General features: G+C 39.0%; 1 protein-coding gene across 1 annotated transcript in view; it reads left to right on the forward strand.

Moving 5' to 3' along the window:
- The first annotated feature begins 264 nt into the window (after positions 1 to 264).
- fmnl1a (formin-like 1a) overlaps positions 265 to 21,148 on the forward strand; it is a 31,689-nt gene continuing 10,805 nt past the window's right edge. The window contains exons 1-12 of the mRNA XM_058372770.1: positions 265 to 1,174; positions 12,267 to 12,350; positions 16,453 to 16,539; positions 16,630 to 16,703; positions 16,789 to 16,872; positions 17,001 to 17,144; positions 18,148 to 18,253; positions 18,412 to 18,488; positions 18,612 to 18,705; positions 19,295 to 19,369; positions 19,740 to 19,850; positions 20,769 to 20,918. Coding sequence (XP_058228753.1) covers positions 1,025 to 1,174; positions 12,267 to 12,350; positions 16,453 to 16,539; positions 16,630 to 16,703; positions 16,789 to 16,872; positions 17,001 to 17,144; positions 18,148 to 18,253; positions 18,412 to 18,488; positions 18,612 to 18,705; positions 19,295 to 19,369; positions 19,740 to 19,850; positions 20,769 to 20,918 — 1,236 coding nt within the window. The 5' untranslated portion in view covers positions 265 to 1,024. The remainder of the gene's footprint in view (positions 1,175 to 12,266; positions 12,351 to 16,452; positions 16,540 to 16,629; positions 16,704 to 16,788; positions 16,873 to 17,000; positions 17,145 to 18,147; positions 18,254 to 18,411; positions 18,489 to 18,611; positions 18,706 to 19,294; positions 19,370 to 19,739; positions 19,851 to 20,768; positions 20,919 to 21,148) is intronic.

The raw sequence follows: 21,148 nt of genomic DNA on the forward strand, positions 1-21,148 counted from the left end.
TGTTCTGTCACGCTCTCTCTCTCTCTCTCTCTCTCTCTCTCCCTCGTTCTTTTACTTTAGTTTCAGTGATGGTGATGATTTCTTAACAACTGCGAAGAAAAGAAATTCCCCCACCCCACCACACCTCATCTTCTTCTTCTCTCTCTCTCTCTCTCTCTCTTTCTGTCTCTCTCTCTCTCTGTCAATTTATCTCTCTGTGTCTCAGTTTCTTAAACTCTATGTTCAGGAAGCGTTGGTGCTTCTGCTTTTTTTTTTGCTCTCTCTCTCTCTCACTGTGGTTTCCTTTACTCAGCCCTCTCTCTTCTCTTGCCACAGTGTGAAACGGTTCTAAAGCAGAGCAGAAAGGCACGAGAGTGCATTCAGACACTTTGAGACTGCAGTCTGAGGAGGACCAGCAGCATGAGGGAAGATGCTCCAAATCTCCAAGAGGAGCAGAGCGAGGCCTAGCACTTAAACAGACCTCTGACTAACGGACATTCGGAGCATTCGGTTATACACTTCTAAATCTGACTCACATCATCGCCTGAAGGACTGCTATTGTTTTTCGCAGTGAATGTTAGTATTGTAAGCTGCATTTCTGCTTCCCTTTTTCGCCACACACAGGTTTGTGTGTTTCAGAGTGTGTGTTTCAGTGTGTGTGTGTGCGCGTTGTGCTTTCTGTCCATTTTGAAACAGAGAGGACGTTGCTCAACATAGAGCATGTTTTCCCTTCGCGCTTGGGTTGCCAGCATTTAAACACATTTTGCGAAGATTGTTTTATTTATTTTAATTTATTTTATTTATTTTTTTTTGCTGTGGCGTCTTTAGATCGACCCGCCGTTTCTCAATCAGACATCATGTCCTAAAAGACATGATTTCACCGCCGTTCTGGACTGAGAAGGATTGTAGAGTCACACAGGAAGAAAGATAGAGAGAGAGCGAGAGACAGAGAGCGCAAATCAGGCCGCAAGCAAGGAATTCTGGGAAAGGCCGTTGATCGTGATCGAAGGAAGCTGGGATCCTGGAAATCCTAAGGAAGATAGTTATGGGAAACGCGGCAGGCGGTACGGAACAGCCCGAGGGCACAGAGGCCGGGGTTAACCCCACGTTAGGTACCATCAAGAAGAAAACGCCGCCTCCCAAACTGCCCATGCCGCCCGAGGACGAACTGGAGGAGCGTTTCAACGTGGTGCTGGTGAGTCACGGATTTTTATTAAAGTGTGTATAAAACACTCAGGCTTACACACGGTTACACATCCAGACACACAGAACCTTTTACCTCTTTATAAAGTTTTCAACTTCCCCAAACACGCAGACTTGATAATAAAAATAATTATTAATTAAAAAAAAAGAACCACATTGGTTTATATGGAGTGCAAAAGTTTTCAACCCCCCCCCAATTTTTTTTTGAATGGGGAAAAAAACAAACAAATTTTTTCGCCCCCTTTCAATTTATTTATTTATTTATGTACGTATTTATTTACATTTATGTATTTATTTATTTTCATTTATTTATTTTTCCTTTATTTTTTTATTTATTACAATTTATCCACAATTCCAAAGAATACCAAAAAGTTAAAAACTGAAGCAAAGCTATGATCGATGTTATAAATAAATAAATAAATAAATAAACAGAGTAGAAAACTGAGAGAAAATAGAGACCTCTTGAACCCTAGAGCTGACGTGAAGAGTTTAAACTGATATATCAAGAGGAAATGAGCAAGTAATCAAGTGTCAAGAGTCAGGAAGGTTTAGGGTGGTGCTGGTGGGGAGGTGATGGTGGGGGGGGGTGGTTCAGAGGATAGCGAAGAAGTTGGAGGGAGTTATAACGGTGAAGGGTGGAGAGAGGTGTAAGAGCTATCAGTGTATATGTGTGTATATGTGTGTAAGGAGGGGGCGCAAATTATTGCTAAATATTACCATGTAAAATATCCTTTAAAAGCACAAATAAAGCGTCCTTCACTTCTGACCCATGTGCACGCTTGTTAAGAAATAGAAATGAAAGAATTAGAATTAAAGAAAAATAATACCTAATAAAAAAAGCATGTCTGCCATCCCACCTAGAACTAGATTTTGAGTTGAAATAGAATTATTAAAATATTTCAGAAATTTTTATTTAGAAAAAAAAACCCAGCTTTTCCACAAAGTCGTCCATTAAAAGTAAAAAAAAATAAAAAAAATAAAAAAAATAAAACACTTTCCCCCTTTTTGAAATATCTGGAAGTTTCACAAGTCACATGTTCCACAGGAAGTTGCATGATCTGAAGCTCCTGAAGATCACGGGGAGAAGAAAAGCACAAAACACACACTTTGTTTTTTATTATTATTATTTTTTTTTAGGGAGGTTATTTACATAGATATCATATTGCGTCCTAAAGGGTGCCATTACTTTTGCACTCCACGGTATGGCAATAACACTTCAGTAAATACAGGATGTATTGAGATTGCAGGTGTTATGCAGGTGTTAGTGCAGCACTAATAATCATCCGCAGCTGGATTTATTATAATACAGGATGATTTTGAAGCATCTGAGGCAAAGCTAAAAATAAAAAAATAAAAAAAATAAAAATACTAATTAAAAAAAATATTCAATCAAAATTTATAAAACCTCTCTCCTTCTACACTTCTTTAAAAAAAAATTATTAAAAATAAAAAAAAATAAAATAAAACCTCTTCTTCATTTTCTTTAAATAAACACTTCACTCATGCCCTTGTGCTAGAGGAAATAGGTGTAGAGTGATGACACAGTCACAGGACGCACGTTAGAGGAAATGTAGCACAAGTTCCTTTACTAAACTAAAACCTGAGTCTCACATGCCCTCAGAAACGAAGTGGGCCACTAAATTCACTCGTGTTAGCGTTAGCGTTAGCGCTAGCGCGCATGCTTTCCCTAGAAAGGAGAACGTCATGTGTTTTAAAAGCGACTAACAGACGTTCGGTCACAGGGGAGAGTGTTTGTGCTGCTCTGAGTGTAATGTCTTGGTGCTTCTAAATATCTTTGGCTTGATTTTACAACAAGAAGAAGAAGAAAAGAAAATCGCGGGTCAATTTGTGTTCATTTTGACTTTCCTGTGCTGTATAACAGACTGAAACATGTCACTGAGTTAACTTCCTCTTTAATCTATTTGTATCAGTGTCGAGTTTCGAGGCTGTGTGTGTGTGTGTGTGTGTGGAGGTGACTCTAGGTGAAAGTTAAATGTGAAAAACATATTTATATAATTAAACATCTTCTCCTCTCACCACAGACTCGGCTTTAATTGTCAGCTATGACACAAAAACCCACCATATGTGTACACTATATGTCAAAAAGTATGCGCACCCCCGTATCATCAGCCCCATATGTAGAAATATAGTGATGTGCATGTGAGAAATTAGCGATCTTGTATCACGCTGATGTGACGATGATGATGAGGAGGAGGAAGAGGAGGGCAATGGTCAGTGTTTATTAGAAATGAAAATATATTAGAGATCTCAGACACAATTGATTACAGTCAGATTGACTCCCAGAATGCACTGCTGAGACTAGTCTTGGTTAGTTAACCATCTACGATGTGATTAGAATGAAGAAGATTTAGACCAGCAGGTAGCCGTAAGGCACTGTGGGTAACGTAGGAATGTTAAATAACGTAAAATAAACAACACAAATCTTATGTTAATCTTAATTATATCTATATGACTAAAAGTATGTGCACCCCTTGACCATCACACCGTACAAGATTTAGAGACGGTTCCTGTCCAAACTGAAGGTCTCTAGAAAGTAATGGAAGGACCCCAGAGCTCTGACTCATCCCAACTCAACACCTCATGGAAGATCTGGAGACCTGAACATCATCCTAACATCAGTGTCTCAATCTCAATAGCTGAATGATCACAAAATCTAGAGAGACTGAAGTTCTTATTACAGAATCTTGAATGGGATGGATGTTCAGTAAGGAAAAATGGTTGTGAACTGTCAAATCTTTTTTTGGCCAGATGGTGTGAGCTGTTCAGGGTGGAGTTTTCCTTCTAAGTAAAACCGAAAGTGCGCTATGAAAAAGTTGTGGTACCTGAAGTGGAGGTTGAGCAGTGAGCAAAAAGTTTTGTGTAGTGAAGCTCGAATCAGTCACTGATTTTTAGTTGATTCCTTTCACTTGGTTTTTTAGCTTAGCTAGGAAAAGTGTGTGCTAAATGAAATATACCCTGATTAGTTAGCATATCAAGAATTAGCTAGCATATCAATACCCTACAATGGCGCCTGAGCCGAACAGACACCTCCCTCTTCTCTGCCTTCTCTCGCCATACGAAAGTGTCAAAACCCTTTTGACATCAACGCTTATTAAAGAAAAAAAACAGAACGCCGAAGCGGAAGCCACAGCTACTTTGAAGAGGAAACGCCCAGCACATGCTGCACGTTACACCCTTTCCTGCTCGATCAAAACGCTATCAAACAGTAAACAGATGAAAAGGTGGTTGCGTTTTTAAGGTGTGTCCGGTGTAGAAATAAAGCTCACGTGCCGTATATGATGTAGAAATAAAATTATGCAGTTAAACCATAAACATGAATTATCTTGATGAATCACTGTTGAATTCTCAAATCTGATTGGCCAGATACATTTTCTGTAACAGTTCTGGCTGTAGGTGTATATGAGATATTAGGCTTATTAGAAACGATGTAACGAGTTTCTTATTGTATATTAAAGTGCTTGATTTGATCATAAACTGAAGAGGTAAAGAAGCGAGTGCAGGCATGTTAGAATGGGTGGAGAACGGTGTCGGGAGTTCTGTGTGATGGAAAAATATCAGCGAAAATCAAGGGGAAGGTGTACAAGACAGTGGTGAGACCGGCCATGCTGTGTGGTTTAGAGACAGTGTCACTGAGACAGAGACAGGAGTCAGAGCTGGAGGTAGCAGAGCTGAAGATGTTGAGGTTCTCTTTGAGAGTGAGACGGTTGGACAGGATTAGGAACGAGTACATCAGAGGGACAGCTCATGTTAGAAGCTCAAAGTTAGGTAGGACAGATTAAGATGGTTTGGACATGTCCAGAGGAGGGAGAGTGAGTATATTGGTAGGAGAATGTTGGACATGGAGCTGCCAGGCAGGAGGCAAAGAGGAAGGCCAAAGAGGAGGGATATAGATGTAATAAATGATGATATGAAGCTAATGGGTGCAAGTGTTGAAGATGCAGAAGATAGGGATAGGTGGAGAGAGATGATTCGCTGTGGAGACCCCTAAAGGGAAAAGCCGAAAGAAGAAGAAGAATATTTGATGTGTGTGTGTGTGTGTGTTAGACTCACTATTTAGAGAGAAAACACTATTTAGAGAGTTTAAAAGTGCTAGGAACTCAGGAAAGTGTTGTTTTCGAACCAATCGGAGATCCTCCCTCCATCTGCCATTGCTTCGGTCCACTTTGTGCTCAGGTCTTCATCAGTTAATGTCAGCAGGAAGTCTGTAATGAATTCAGAAATTACCCTGACCTCTTAGTTCCTCAGGAGCCCTCGGTCACACAATTCCACGTGACTATAAACTGTTATATAAAGGACATTATTTAGTTACATTTACATTATTTACTGTCCAGTGTCACCCAAATGAGGATGAGGTTCCCTTCTGAGCCAAGGTTTCTTCCTCATATCATTTCAGGGGGATTTTCCTCACCACCGTTGCCTCAGGCTTGTTCATTAAGGGATAAATGTTAGCTTTAATATTTCTGTTCTTCTGTAAAGCTGCTTTGAGACCATGTGCATTGTTAAAAGCACTATAAAAATAAAATAACATTGAATTTTCTAATAAACACATATACGCAGGTACAGGAAGTCACAGGTTTAGACTTGAGATATGATTGCTTCCATTAAAATGCATCATTTGATACTAAGCTGTTAATAGATAGACAAATAAAAAGTCTTTAAAAAAATCATGTGTAGAAGGTCATTATTTATTTGAAAAAAAAAAAATTATAGAAATTTATATTTATAAATTATTTATATGGACTAAACGGGAAAAAAAATGGAATATGTGGTCAGTGAGATTTCAGAAAAATATTCTCTATAGTTTATATATATTTAAAAATCTAAAAAAATATTATGTTTCTCAACCAAACGGGATTCCTTGTGATTGCTGATACTGAACTGAATTGAAATATGCTTCTAATGAGGAGACTGAATGATGTAGAGTGGCTGTGGAATTAATGGAAAGCAGTTACAGTGTGAAATGACACCAGGATGTTGGTGCTGATGGGATTCACACTGTAACTATAGTGTAACTTTTATGTCATTTGGTTCAGTTCGGTTCTCAGCTCAGGTGTGAACTAGCTCTTTGATTTTAATCAGGATTTTTAAAACTCGCTCTCACATCACGGTGAATGAAGGAAAACTAACTGCTTTAATGATCCTCGATTTAGTCACGTGGAACCGGTGTATACATTTGAGTATAATACAGAGTGAAACCTCGGCATACGAATTTAATTAGCTGTATTGAAAGCGAATTTTCCCATAAGAAATAACGTAAATGCAGATAATCCGTTCCAGCCTCCCAAAAATATGACCAATATGAAGCGTATGTAAACTGTACGGCTGCTTACAAAGAACTGACCCAAGCCAAGCATTGACCCAAGGCTCCTCACAGGAAGTCGTGCCACCAAGCTTGGGCTAAAAATAGAACAGACCGCCCACGCCACCAATCTGTCAATGAAAAACCGACCGAAAAATCACCTAGATCTTGGACGCATGCCAGTGTTTGTATTAAAATTTGTAAATTCACTTCAGTTGGCTTCGCTTGGCTTTGTAATGGAGGGCATTTATAAGGGAGGGCATTTGTAAGGGAGGGCATTTGTAATGGAGGACATTTATAAGGGAGGGCATTTGTAAGGGAGGGCATTTGTAAGGGAGGGCATTTGTAATGGAGGACATTTATAAGGGAGGGCATTTATAAGGGAGGGCATTTGTAAGGGAGGGCATTTGTAAGGGAGGGCATTTATAAGGGAGGGCATTTGTAATGGAGGGCATTTATAAGGGAGGGCATTTGTAAGGGAGGGCATTTGTAATGGAGGACATTTATAAGGGAGGGCATTTGTAAGGGAGGGCATTTGTAAGGGAGGGCATTTGTAAGGGAGGGCATTTGTAAGGGAGGGCATTTGTAAGGGAGGGCATTCGTATGCCGAGGTTCCACTCTAATCCAACAAGCTTTTTTTTCAGTGTAAACAGTTTTGAAATCTGAGTGTTGTTTGGTCCAGAAAATAAATTCATTACGCATTTTATTATAAACAATTGTAAACAATTCTGTACAACAGTTCTGGTTGTTTCTCGTTGCTGATTGGTTGGAAGATTGCAGCTGATTAATTACAACACTTTGTTCTACAAGAGAAATCTTTCAGGACAAAAATATTAAGATGAGATCCTTGAATGATTTTCAAACATCTTCAGGACAGAGGGGTTTCTTAGTGTTTTTTTGTAACATGACAGAGAGAGAGAGAGAGAGAGAGAGAGAGACATAGTGAGAGAGAGAGAGAGAGAGAGAGACAGACTGACAAAGAGAGACATAGTGAGAGAGAGAAAGAGAGGGAGAGACAGTCTGACAAAGAGAGAGAGACATAGTGAGAGAGAGAGAGACAGACAGACAGACAAAGACAGAGAGAAAGCGAGAGAGAGAGAGAGAGAGAGAGAGAGAGAGAGAAAGCGAGAGAGAGACAGAGAGAGAGAGCGAGAGAGAGACAGACAGACAAAGACAGTTAGATACAGAGTGAGAGAGAGAGAGAGAGAGAGAGACAGACAGACAAAGACAGTTAGATACAGAGTGAGAGAGAGAGAGACACAGAGAGAGACACAGAGAGAGAGAGAGAGAGAGAGAGAGAGAGAAAGAGAGAGCATTAAACACAGCATTAAATAAAAGTAACTATAAATGGACAAAAATGACATTAAATTGCGTTTTGTAAATTGCTTCGGCAAATCACTCTGGTGTAATAGAAATGAAATACTTCAGCAGGGGCTAATTAATAATTAACTAACAACTCATTCATTAAACAAATGTATTATTGTCTTCATCAGAAAAGGTTCTGCTACGATTTAAATAAGGAATAAAACAATTGTCGTGTTACAGAAAAATAATCAACGGCCGTCTGTTGAAGCAGAAAGAGAAAAATTATAATGTCTCATTTATCAATGAACATTGTACTTAGTACTCAGTTGTACTAACTGTTACGTTAAATATCCGCGAAGCCATATTTTGGGGATTTTCCTAAAGCGAGTGTCAGTGCTGCTGCATTAATTCATCGCTTCATACTCGATTACAGTATAATCAGACCTAGAGATGAATCATCGTTTCCTTCCCTTTCTAATTTCCACTGATGTCATATGTCAAAGAGGTTACCATGGAGACAGATTACAAACACTTACCTACACAGTCGAGGGAGGCTGATGCAGAACTAAGTAATAGGTAGGTTTAGTTGGTGACTCAGTGTCTCTCGAGATTGATGTACTGGTAGAAGGGTGTTTCAGGACACAGGACGCTTATCTATAGAAAAATATGTAAATTGAAATAATAAAAGGTATAGATATATAGGTGGAGTGTATGCCTCTATCTCTGATGGATGGTGTTTGGATGATCGACCCCCTTCAAATAGACGAGGTTAAATGACGAGCTAAAGCTAAAGAGCTAATGGGCTAAAGGAGATTTGTTATTTACTCATGGGATTATTATCGAACGCATTTGTCACATACGTGATCAAGAACTAGCGAGAAAAGACTCCATTATCATCGAAGTTTAAGTGAGTTTGTTGTTTGGAGGCTCTATAACAAATCCACATCCTCAACACGGAACACAACAACTCAAAGATTAAATCCAAACATGCAAAAATCCACAAAACACGCAAAAATCACTGGCGTGTAGAATAAACTGGAATGTTGGCAAGACTAAAAATAAATGTGTGTCTCAAATTAGGGGGGTCAATGGTGGTTCTGGTGGTTCCGGTGGCTCTGGCTCAAGTGGCTCAAGTGGTTAAGGCTCTGGGTTGTTGATCGGAGGATCGGGGTTGAAGCCCCAACACCACCAAGCTCCACTGTTGGGCAATTGAACCAGCCCCTTAACCTTCTCTGCTCCAGGGGTGCTGTATCATAGCTGCCCCTGCACTCTGACCCCAACTTCCTCAGCTGGGATACATACAGAATTCCACTCTGCTGTAATGTATGTGTGGCAATAATAAAAGCTTCTAGTTCTCACTTCTAAATCCTGTACTTGCTATTGTGTTTATGTATAAATGCATTATTCTACACTATACTGCAGTATTCACGATGAAGAAGTACACTTCACGGACCTAGATGATGCACTTAACGAACAGAAAATAAAGAGAAACCAAGATAAATTTGGACACAGTTTTGATATGTAGCAGAAAAGGGGTGGGGCTACCAGGTGCTTACGCTGAATGAGGAAAAAAGATGGCCGACGTCACTCTGTTGGACAAGATATCTTAGAAAAATCTTTAAAATTAGCCCGTGTGATTTATTTTCCAACATTTTCCAACAAGTTTAATGTCACATTCCTATACCCGCTTTATTCCTATTTAGGGTCATGGGGATCTTCTGGAGCCTATCCCAGCACACATTGGGTGAAAGGCAGAGGAACACCCTGGACAGGTCACCAGTCCATCACAGGGCCACACATATATAGACAGACAACCACGCACACTCCTATGGGCAATTTAGAATTACCAGTCAACCTAATGTACATGGTTTTGGACTGTGGGAGGAAACCGGAGTAAACCCATGCAGGCACGGGGAGAGTAGTAGATCGTTTAGGACGCAACTCTAGTCTGTAAACACGAGTAAAGGGAACTAGTTAGTATTCAGTGTAAGTGGACTTGTCCTGTGACAAGATGTTACTCAAACACTATTATTATTATTCATAAATTCTCAACCTAATTATTTCTAAGCATAAAATCCATCCGTTCCATACAGAGATAGAACTGTGTGTAGGTCTGAGATAATATAGCCACATATTTTCACACACAGAACTCAAGAAATACCCCGAGTCTTGAAGGGTTTTTTGTGCTTTTCTCAATACAGCGAACCGGTTAGAAATTCCTCTGTGTGGTAATCACACAACTCTACACATATCTATAACAGCTCATAAACATCACAAACGTCCTTCACGGACACTACACACGTCTCTCAGATAGCGTTTCTGTAGTTCTTACATTAGTGTATATGTTTATAAACCGTCTGTTCACAATCCTCTTATATAGTGTATAATATACAGAATGTATAGTGGTCAGTGATATTTTGTGTAGCTGTCCTGTAGTGTTTTGTTTGGTCTTGTCTGATTGCACTAGGTTGCACAGGATACACTTTATGTGGTTAGGACAACTTACTTTAAGTTCACCTTAGCTCTGTGATGTTTTTATGTAGCTCTGTGTTGTTATGTAGCTCTGTGTTGTTATGTAGCTCTGTGTTGTTATGTAGCTCTGCAGCTCTGTGTTGTTATATAGCTCTGTGTTGTTATGTAGCTCTGTAGCTGTGCGTGGATATGTAGCTCTGTGTTGTTATGTAGCTCTGCAGCTCTGTGTTGTTATGTAGCTCTGTGTTGTTATGTAGCTCTGTAGCTCTGTGTTGTTATGTAGCTCTGTAGCTGTGTTGTTATGTAGCTCTGTGTTGTTATTTAGCTCTGTGTTGTTATGTAGCTCTGCAGCTCTGTGTTGTTATATAGCTCTGTGTTGTTATGTAGCTCTGTAGCTGTGCGTGGATATGTAGCTCTGTAGCTCTGTGTTGTTATGTAGCTCTGCAGCTCTGTGTTGTTATATAGCTCTGTGTTGTTATGTAGCTCTGTAGCTGTGCGTGGATATGTAGCTCTGTAGCTCTGTGTTGTTATGTAGCTCTGTAGCTCTGTGTTGTTATGCAGCTCTGCAGATCTGTGTTGTTATGTAGCTCTTTAGCTCTGTGTTGTTATGTAGCTCTGTAGCTGTGTGTTGATATGTAGCTCTGTAGCTCTGTGTTGTTATGTAGCTCTTTAGCTCTGTGTTGTTATATAGCTCTGTAGCTGTGCGTGGATATGTAGCTCTGTAGCTCTGTGTTGTTATGCAGCTCTGCAGATCTGTGTTGTTATGTAGCTCTTTAGCTCTGTGTTGTTATGTAGCTCTGTAGCTGTGCGTTGATATGTAGCTCTGTAGCTCTGTGTTGTTATGTAGCTCTGTAGCTCTGTGTTGTTATGTAGCTCTGCAGCTGTGTGTTGTTATGTAGCTCTGCAGCTCTGTCTTGTTATGTAGCTCTGCAGTTCTGTGTTGTTATGTAGCTCTGCAGCTGTGTGTTGTTATGTAGCTCTGTAGCTCTGTGTTGTTAGGTAGCTCTGTAGCTCTGTGTTGTTATGTAGCTCTGCAGCTGTGTGTTGTTATGTAGCTCTGCAGCTCTGTCTTGTTATGTAGCTCTGCAGTTCTGTGTTGTTATGTAGCTCTGCAGCTGTGTGTTGTTATGTAGCTCTGTAGCTCTGTGTTGTTAGGTAGCTCTGTAGCTCTGTGTTGTTATGTAGCTCTGCAGCTCTGTGTTGTTATGTAGCTCTGTAGCTGTGTTATGTAGCTCTGCAGCTCTGTGTTGTTATGTAGCTCTGCAGCTCTGTGTTGTTATGTAGCTCTGCAGCTCTGTGTTGTTATGTAGCTCTGTGTTGTTATGTAGCTCTGCAGCTGTGTGTTGTTATGTAGTTCTGTAGCTCTGTGTTGTTATGCAGCTCTGCAGATCTGTGTTGTTATGTAGCTCTGTAGCTCTGTGTTGTTATGCAGCTCTGCAGATCTGTGTTGTTATGTAGCTCTTTAGCTCTGTGTTGTTATGTAGCTCTGTAGCTGTGCATTGATATGTAGCTCTGTAGCCCTGTGTTGTTATGTAGCTCTGTAGATCTGTGTTGTTATGTAGCTCTGTAGATCTGTGTTGTTATGTAGCTCTGTAGCTGTGCGTTGTTATGTAGCTCTGTAGCTGTGAGTTGATATGTAGCTCTGTAGCGTTATGTAGCTCTGCGTTGTTGTGTAGCTCTGTGTTGTTTTATGTAGCACCATAACATTTACATTGCTGGTATTTGGCAAACGCTCTTATTGAGATCTCATCTTTTTATACAACTGTGCATTTGAGGGTTAAGGGCCTTACTCGGGGGCCCAGCAGTGTTAGCTTGGTGATCCTGGGATTCAAACTAACAACCTGATCAGTAGTCCAACACCTTAACCACTAAGCTCATCTACCACATCCTCTGTGGTCCTGGAGAAACGTTTAATCTCACTATGTACTCTGTCAGCTTTATATAGTAGAAATGACAACTTCTTGACTTCTATATCTTCTCTCCACAGAGCGCCATGAACCTTCCTCCTGATAAGATGACACTTCTGAGTCAGTATGATAATGAAAAGAAATGGGAACTGGTCTGTGATCAGGTAAGAGCAAGTCAACTTCAATAGAATGATTGAAACACGCCCCAAAAATATAGACGCCATTTCATTCCATTCCTGATAACGATAAAGTTTTAGATGGACAATTATTAAGAAAAAGCAATAATGTGTAATAATGATGGATGGGTTTAATTTGAGGATGGATTATATCGAGGTTTGACCTTTCTACTGTGTACACAAAGCAGAAGTGAGATGAACCTGCAGTCAGAGTGTCTCTGTCTGACTTTTCTGATCTACAGGGATTTCCAGTAGTGCTTGTTCTTATTCCTATAAAACGTGTGTGTGGCGGTGGTGGTGGTGGGGGCATTATTGAAATGAATCAAAAGCATTATTGAAATGAATTCAGGAAATTTCACCACAGATGAAGTAGATGTCTGGGTTTAGTAAAAAAAAAAAAAAAAAAAAAAAAAAAATATATATATATATATATATATATATATATATATATATATATATATATATATATATATATATATAATATATAAATACATATATAATACATATATATATATATATATGTATATATATATATATATATATATATATATATATATAGAGTCGATTAGAGAAGATTTGAGAAAAGGAAAAAAAAAGAAAAGAAAAATTTCCTAGGGTTAGGGTTAGAACTTCAATGAAGTTCAGTGGGTTTATAAAAAGGGGCAGAGATTACAAAGAAATCATTGTTGATAATATTTATATATATATAATTTATAATTTATTTTCATTTCATTGTCTGTACTGCTTATCCGATCTATCCTCGGGTCACGGGGGGCCTGTGGCTATCTCAGGCATCATTGGGCATCAAGGCAGGACGAGAAAAGGATGAAAAATTTCACTTCTCTTACCCGATGCGATTAAAGCCGCCTGCTAAATGCTGCTTGGTTCCATTACATACAATCAACTCGCTTCCTTTTATCGCCTTGAAGACAAGTTCGACGAAGTTTATATGCAGTAATAAAATGTGTCTAAAAATACAATTTGGGGTCAAGAGTGGTTCAGAAAATGGCACTGCACTAGTAAATGTTCAAATGTCAGTTGTACCACTTCACCCAGATCTCTGCAGGTGTAGTCATTTCTGGCCAAAAAATGTGAACAGGGGAAAGTGGGACTGAAGAGAAAGCTCCTGATTAAAGAGTATTCACACGCACACAAAAACCCCTTTTCATATCTTGAAGATTATATCATCTGAACTTTTAGTTAAAAGACTGGAGCTTTAAATCCCAGGTAAATCATTATTCAAGGAATGGAATTGAATCTTATGGACCACAGAGGAGCTTCCAGAGCTTTCTGAGCTTTTATTCATCTACTAAAACATCAGAACGTTGTCTAATATGTCGATATCATGCGACTGCTACAAACTAGTGGAGGTCGAGGTGTCCATATTTCCATTGTTGCTCAATTATTACTCTAGTTCAGCATGCCAGTATGATAATAATAATAATAAAAATAATAATAATAAAAAAATCGATAGCTTTTACTGTATTGCTTTATAGCTTGAGTAAAACTTTATACTTGCTAGCTCGAGTAATATTCTTCATATTATTCTATAAAATAAATAAATAAAAAAATTAAAACACTTCCTAGTGTGTGCCCCACTGGTTTATTTCATCTCTATTTATTTCCACTATTTATATTTTAAATAAAATATACAGGGGTGCATTTCAGGCTGGTTGTCTAATTTCCAGTTGATCCGGCTGAAATTCTGAAGAAAGAGAAGCAAGAAGTGAAAAGGAAGTAGACTGTAAAAGGTGTGATGTGTGTATGTACTGGTTGCTCCAGGAGAAAGGTGAAATAAGCAGAAGAGTTCTTGCATAACAGATTTCCTCATGTCCGGGTTCCAGCGTGATGAACGTTAGCAGCACACACAGGAGATTGTTAAAGACTGCGCCGGATGTCTGGCTTCTCTTAAAAATTTCATTCAGATGTGGCAACGTGTCTCTATTCTATTTTAATCTATCAATTGGAGGTTCTTTTCTCAATATTTAAGCGACTGAACGTCACTTCTTGGGTGGAAGATCTAGCTGGCGTGAAAAAGCCTGTGACACAGAGCTAATAGATACACATTGAAACCTGTGTGTCATTTAATGTTTGTTAGTTGTTTGTGTACTTGCTGTTTTAATGAAGCCAACGGTTAATGCTGATTGGACAAGAAGCTTTTAATGCGTTATTACTTCACCCCCAGTGGGTGAAGTTAGCATCAATGGGGGAGGGGTTGTGTTTTACACACATTTACTGGACAGTGCGCTCTTCGTTAGTCTGACCCAGATGCCCGGCTTCTCCTTCTGATGATTCTCCTATTAAAGGAGCTGAACTTTATTACTAACTAATTACCGATGAATCAATCAGGACTCATTATGACTATACATAGAACTAAAAAAGGACATTTATAAATATTTCCAACCGTACGTATAAAGCTCTGTTTAATTGCTTGCATTTGTTTGTTTCTACGTCTAGCTAGCTGTAAAATTCCTATAGAATTATTATGAGGAGAGATTTTTAAATTGAACTCGAGGCCATGATTTCAATACAGAGGTCAAGGAAGAAAAATGAAAGATCCTTTCAGGATTGTTTTAAGCTTGTCCAGTCACACATTTGGTTTATTATGACTTTTAGGTAAAATAAATAAAAAAAATGTATGAGTAATATGTTTGAATGAGTGCATTAGAATAAATCTGTCGTTCAAATGCATCATCATCAACATATCATAAACAACTTACCAATCCAACAAGCTATATGGCAATAAATAAAAACACTGACTTGTGTTGCAATACTCAACAGGATTTCCAAGGACCAAGTTAAAGATATAAAGCTGTAAACCAGGCAGGGTGGCGGGGTAACAGCGCATTTCCTGTGTTAATATTTACATCTCACTATGGCAACCACAAGCTGCTAAGTCGCATACTGCGGGTGCAAAAGCAAAGAAATACCATCGCAATGACGCCCGCAAGTGCCATAAGCGTGCTTCCTTTATTCTTTTTCTCGGTGGGTCGATGAGGACAAGTGTTAAAAAGTACAGCTAACACTTCTGCTACTGGGCTTCCTTTCATTTTAACATAGATGAAGAGATCTGGGATGAGTCTCACAGCAGAACTGTTATAGCTGTTTTAGCTCGCATTTATAGCTGGAATTTATACCGTGAGCTGATGTAATATTATCTATCTATCTATCTATCTATCTATCTATCTATCTATCTATCTATCTATCTATCTATCTATCTATCTATCTATCTATCTATCTATCTATCCATCCATCCATCCATCCATCCATCCATCCATCTACTCAATTAATGATTGGCAATTTTCTCCATTCCATTAAACTGTTATTCATTCATCCATTAAAATAAACCCATTTAACATTTCTATCTATCTATCTATCTATCTATCTATCTATCTATCTATCTATCTATCTATCTATCTATCTATCTATCTATCTATCTATCTATCTATCAGTATCCAACTTCTAAACCTATATCTATTCAAGCATATATTAATCTATTTGGTCATCCATCCAACCATTTAAATGAAAATTATTCTACCATCCCTCCTTTTCTCTATCTATCCGTCCATCTAGAAAATGATTTTTCCATAGATCCATCCTAGCTTCTGTCTATTTATCCATCAATCAGATTAATCTTGCTTCCCTCCTTCCCTCTGTTCTTCCATCCATCCATCCATCCATCCAACCAACCAAAAAACCCATCGATCTATTGTTTGATCTATTCATCTATCCAAACATTCATTTATGTATATATTTACTACTTGTCTATCTGTCCATCCATCCATCCACCCATCCATCCATCCATCCATCCAACCAACCCATCCATCTATTAATCTATCATTTTTATCATTCATTCAATCATCCATCCATCATCCATCAAATCTTTAAACTTTTCTTTTATTTATTCATCCAAATATCCATTTATCTATTTTTATCTATCATTTATTTATAATCCATTTATTAATCAATCAGTCTAATAACCCATTTATTTGTCCATTAGTTTTTCTATGCATCTGTCCATTCATCAATACATTTATCCATCCATCCATCCATCCATCCATCCATCCAACTCTCTCTGTGTATACATTAGGAGCGTTTCCAGGTGAAGAACCCTCCATCTGCATATGTGAATAAGATCAAGAGTTTCTACCAGGACCAGGGAGGAGTGACACGCAGGGTTAGTCTTCACTTCATCTTTTCCTTCTTTATTTTAACAGGAAGTTTCTAGATAGAACTAAATAGTTATAATCTGTTTCCTGCTCCACAGTTTAAGAGGCGCATCCAGGAGTCCACCCAGGTCCTGAGAGAGCTGGAGATCTCCTTGAGGACCAATCACATAGGGTGAGTTTCTCCACTGACACTGGAAGAATGTAGACATGATTTATACCCATAATCACCTTCCTTTCTCTCTCCCTCTGTTTGTTAGATGGGCTCAGGAGTTCCTGAACGATGAGAATCAGGGTCTGGATGTACTGGTGGATTATCTGTCCTATGCTCAGAGTGATGCACCGTAAGTTCAGTCAAATAGCTAGTTTCAATCTCGGTATCTACCCATATTATTTCATTAGCATTGCATTTTTATAGTCCTTTTTCGATGAAAAGACCCACAATGCCTCTGATATCCACTGGGCCCTGCAGGTTTGAGGTGGAGTCAGTGGAGAATGGAGGATCTGTTACAGACAACAGGAAGATGTCAGACAGATCTATGGAGGATCTGACCAAAAACACCCCAATCTCAGCGACGCATGGCATGTCCCGGGCTGCTCGGGCTTTCACTGTCCGGTGAGGCACTTCACCATGCTAAAGTCCATGTAGCACCAATACCACATTCCTTCATTCAGTCATCTTTCAGGTACCATTTTATCCCGGTAAAAGTCAGGGTGGATCCAGAGCAGGATCTGGAGCTAAAGAAAGAAAAAGAGGAAGAAAGTATTATAGTCACATATACTTTACAGCACACTGTAATATGATTGCTCTTGAGTGAAAGGTTTATAAAGACCGAACTCAAGGGACCCAAAAGGTGCAGTACTAGGGCTTGAACCTTCAACCCAGAGCCTTAACTGTTTGAGCCACAACTGTCCTCCTAGTATGGTACTCCTAAAGTAGACAGGTTTATAAGGGCCTTACTCAAGGGGTCAGCAGGTACAGTATTAGGGCTTGAACCCACAACTATCCATCTAACAATGCAGAGCTTTAACTGTTTGAGCCACAACTGCCCTGCTAAAATGATACTCCTGGAGTAGAGCGGTTTATAAGGACCTCACTCAAGGACCCAACAGGTGCAGTACTAGGGCTTGAACCATCAACCATCCAAACAACAACCCAGAACCTTAACAGTTTGAACCACAACTACCAACAGAATAGATGCATGAAAATAGCGGGTACCAGCATGACTTTCTGGTCTTGCGCGTCTCTTGAAATACAAAATAATATTTATAGAGCATGACAAGATCAAACAAATGTGCTAGCGGTACAATTCCCGTCACGCTAGCTAGCTAGCTTACTAACACCAGCAACATGATGTTAGCAAAACAGATACAAATAGCCTAAAGATTAGCCACATACAATAATAGTTCTTTTGTAATGACAGGAAAGAGTTTGTTTTTTCCGATGCATGTGTTAACGCTAACGGCTTACAAAGATGTTAGCAAGCTGTCAAGCAACAAGCCAGGCTGTTTAGCTAGGTATTTCAGATTTTAGCTAGGTATTTCAGATTTTAGCTAGGTATTTCAGATTTTAGCTAGGTATTCAATGTTTTTTGTTTTATTTTTTAACTATATCTCAGGCTGACTAATCTGGCACAAGGCAGGAGATCTCTGAGAAGTCGCTTAACCCATAGAGACGATGTCCATGTTTGTATCATGTGCCTGCGAGCCATCATGAATTATCAGGTACATGAATAACACACACACACACACACACACACACACAAAAATCATATATATGTCTCATTTTAAGGACTTACTGCTAATACATTCTAATGAAGCATGTCTTTTTTGTATTTCCTTCTTCATTTAAAACAACGAATTATACGTTCCGTCTCGGACAGTCCGGCTTCAACCTCGTCATGAGCCACCCTCGCTGTGTGAACGAAATCACTCTCAGTCTCAACAACAGGAACCCCAGGTAAAGGGTCTATTTTCCATATACAGATATTACTCCCTATCCCTGTGAATTTGTCTAATCTTTCTCACTTGCTGCTAAATTTGCATCCTGGATCTATTTCACACCGTGTCCGTTGTCCTGCAGGACAAAAGCCCTTGTGTTGGAGCTGCTGGCCGCCGTGTGTCTTGTCCGAGGTGGACATGACATCATTATATCCGCATTTAACAACTTTAAAGAAGTAAGAATGTAACCCAACACACACATTTTCGGCTGAATCTTTTTTTTGTAAGATGGACTCGATCTCTCACCCGCTTGTGCAATATCCTGCTGGGGGTTGCATCATGTGAGGATGCGTGATACCAATCAGGAGTAACGTCATGAGCGGCAGTTTAATACAGAAACCAGGGATATGATTTATACGCAGATATGAATAAAATGAGCGGTGTTTTTTTATACCATTTTGCAGACAATCTTATCCAGAGCGACTTATATTTCTATTTCATTTTACACACCTGAGCAATTGAAGGTTAAAGGATGCTCAGTGGCAGTAGTACTAGGGCTTGAACCCACAACTCTCCATCTAACACCTCAGAGACTTAACTGTTTGAGCCACAACTGCCCTGCTAATATGGTACCCTGGAGTAGAGAGGTTTATAAGGACCTCACTCAAGAGCCCAAGAGGTGCAGTATTGGGCTTGAACCCTCGTTTTTTTTTCCTCGCCACCGTCACCTCAGGCTTGCTCATTAGGGATAAATATTAGGGCTAAATAATAACTTTAGCATATTTTTGCCCCCTCTCTCTCTCTCTCTCTCTCTCTCTCTCTCAGGTGAGTGGAGAGAAGAACAGGTTTGAGAAGTTGATGGAGTATTTCAGCACTGACGACAGCAACATTGACTTCATGGTGAGAAGAATACCTTCCTCATTATTATTATTATTATTATTATTATTATTATTATTATTATTATTATTATTATTATTACATTATACATATTGTTTGGAGTTTGGTGTGTTTTTGAATCACGTAGTAAATTCTAATATTTCTACAGCTATTTATTATCCTATCCTATCTATCTATCTATCTATCTATCTATCTATCTATCTATCTATCTATCTATCTATCTATCTATCTATCTATCTATCTATCTATCTATCTATCGCAATCATATTAAAAACAGCTTTAACTTTAATGGACTCAATGTGGGACAATTTAAACTTCTCTCTCTCTCTCTCTCTCTCCCTCTCTCTCTCTCTCTCTCTCTCTCTCTCTGAAGGTGGCATGCATGCAGTTTATAAACATTGTGGTTCACTCTGTGGAAAACATGAACTTCCGGGTCCACCTTCAGTTCGAGTTCACGCAGCTCGGCCTCGATCAGTATTTAGAGGTGAGTTCGGGTCATGAAGCTTCTCAGGAAACTGTTTACACAGCAACGGATCAATTCTTTACAGAAGAATAAATGACTTCATTCTGATGAAATCCACCAGACTGAGTTCCTCCTGTCCTTCAGAGACACACTGGGTCTTGCAGACTTCTGCATAAAGTATTGATTGACAAGAGATTTGTTTTAAAACAGTATAAATGCTCTGTAGGTCATTATTTAGAAAGCAGGCTCTCCACACGTCCAGGAGAATCTAACAGCATCATATTACATCTTTATTAATGTTTTATAAAGTATATAAACATAAACTATAAGAGGAAGCATTTTTTTACTCTGTACTTCTGTAAAAGCTACATAAACACTGCCTCACCATCTATCTATCTATCTATCTATCTATCTATCTATCTATCTATCTATCTATCTATCTATCTATCTATCTATCTATCTATCTATCTATCTACATCCCTGTCTCTCTCTCTCTCTCTCTCTCTCTCTCTACATCCCTCTCTCTCTCTCTCTCTCTGTGTCTCTCTCTCTCTCTCTCTCTCTCTCTTTCTCTCTCTTTCACACACACACACACACAGTGCAATGCTTTTTTTTGATTGTTCATATCATATAGAATTAAAAAAATAGTAAAATAAATACAGAAACAGAATATATTTCTATCCATATATTTCTATACAGCATCCACCACATGAGTCACATGACATATTGTTACTATAAACACAGAAACACATTTAAACAGACCTGGAGACAGTGTATCAGTGTGGAGAGTAATATCTCTAATACTCACAACAAACATTCATCCTGGCTTTCATAACATGGAGCTGCTCACATCTGTGCTGTGTACAGTCTCTAGGACAAAGTGTATGTGTGCATGTGTAACACTGTGTGTGTGTGTGTGTTGTGTGTGTGTGTTCTCAGTCTCTGAAGCTGACCGAGAGTGAGAAGTTGCAGGTTCAGATCCAGGCGTATCTGGATAACGTGTTCGATGTGGGCGCGTTGCTGGAGGACGCTGAGAATAAGGGAGGACTGGTGGAACATTTGGAGGAGTTACAGGAACAAAACACACAGGTCAGGCTCACACACACACACACACAACTATTTACTACAGAACAGCCAGAAAAAAACAGAACAGATATTTATTTATTTATTTATTTTTTTGTGAGCTCAAACTATACTTTTGGCCAAATTTCACCTTCAGGATGAATAAAGCACATCTGGCCTTATGTTTATTAGAGCTGGACAAATTCCATATGAGTGTCCGGCACTGGGACACGTACCAATCAGACATCAGACTCATT

The sequence above is a fragment of the Hemibagrus wyckioides genome, linkage group LG02 (genome assembly GCF_019097595.1).
Source record: "Hemibagrus wyckioides isolate EC202008001 linkage group LG02, SWU_Hwy_1.0, whole genome shotgun sequence".
NCBI classification, from domain to species: Eukaryota; Metazoa; Chordata; class Actinopteri; order Siluriformes; family Bagridae; genus Hemibagrus; species Hemibagrus wyckioides.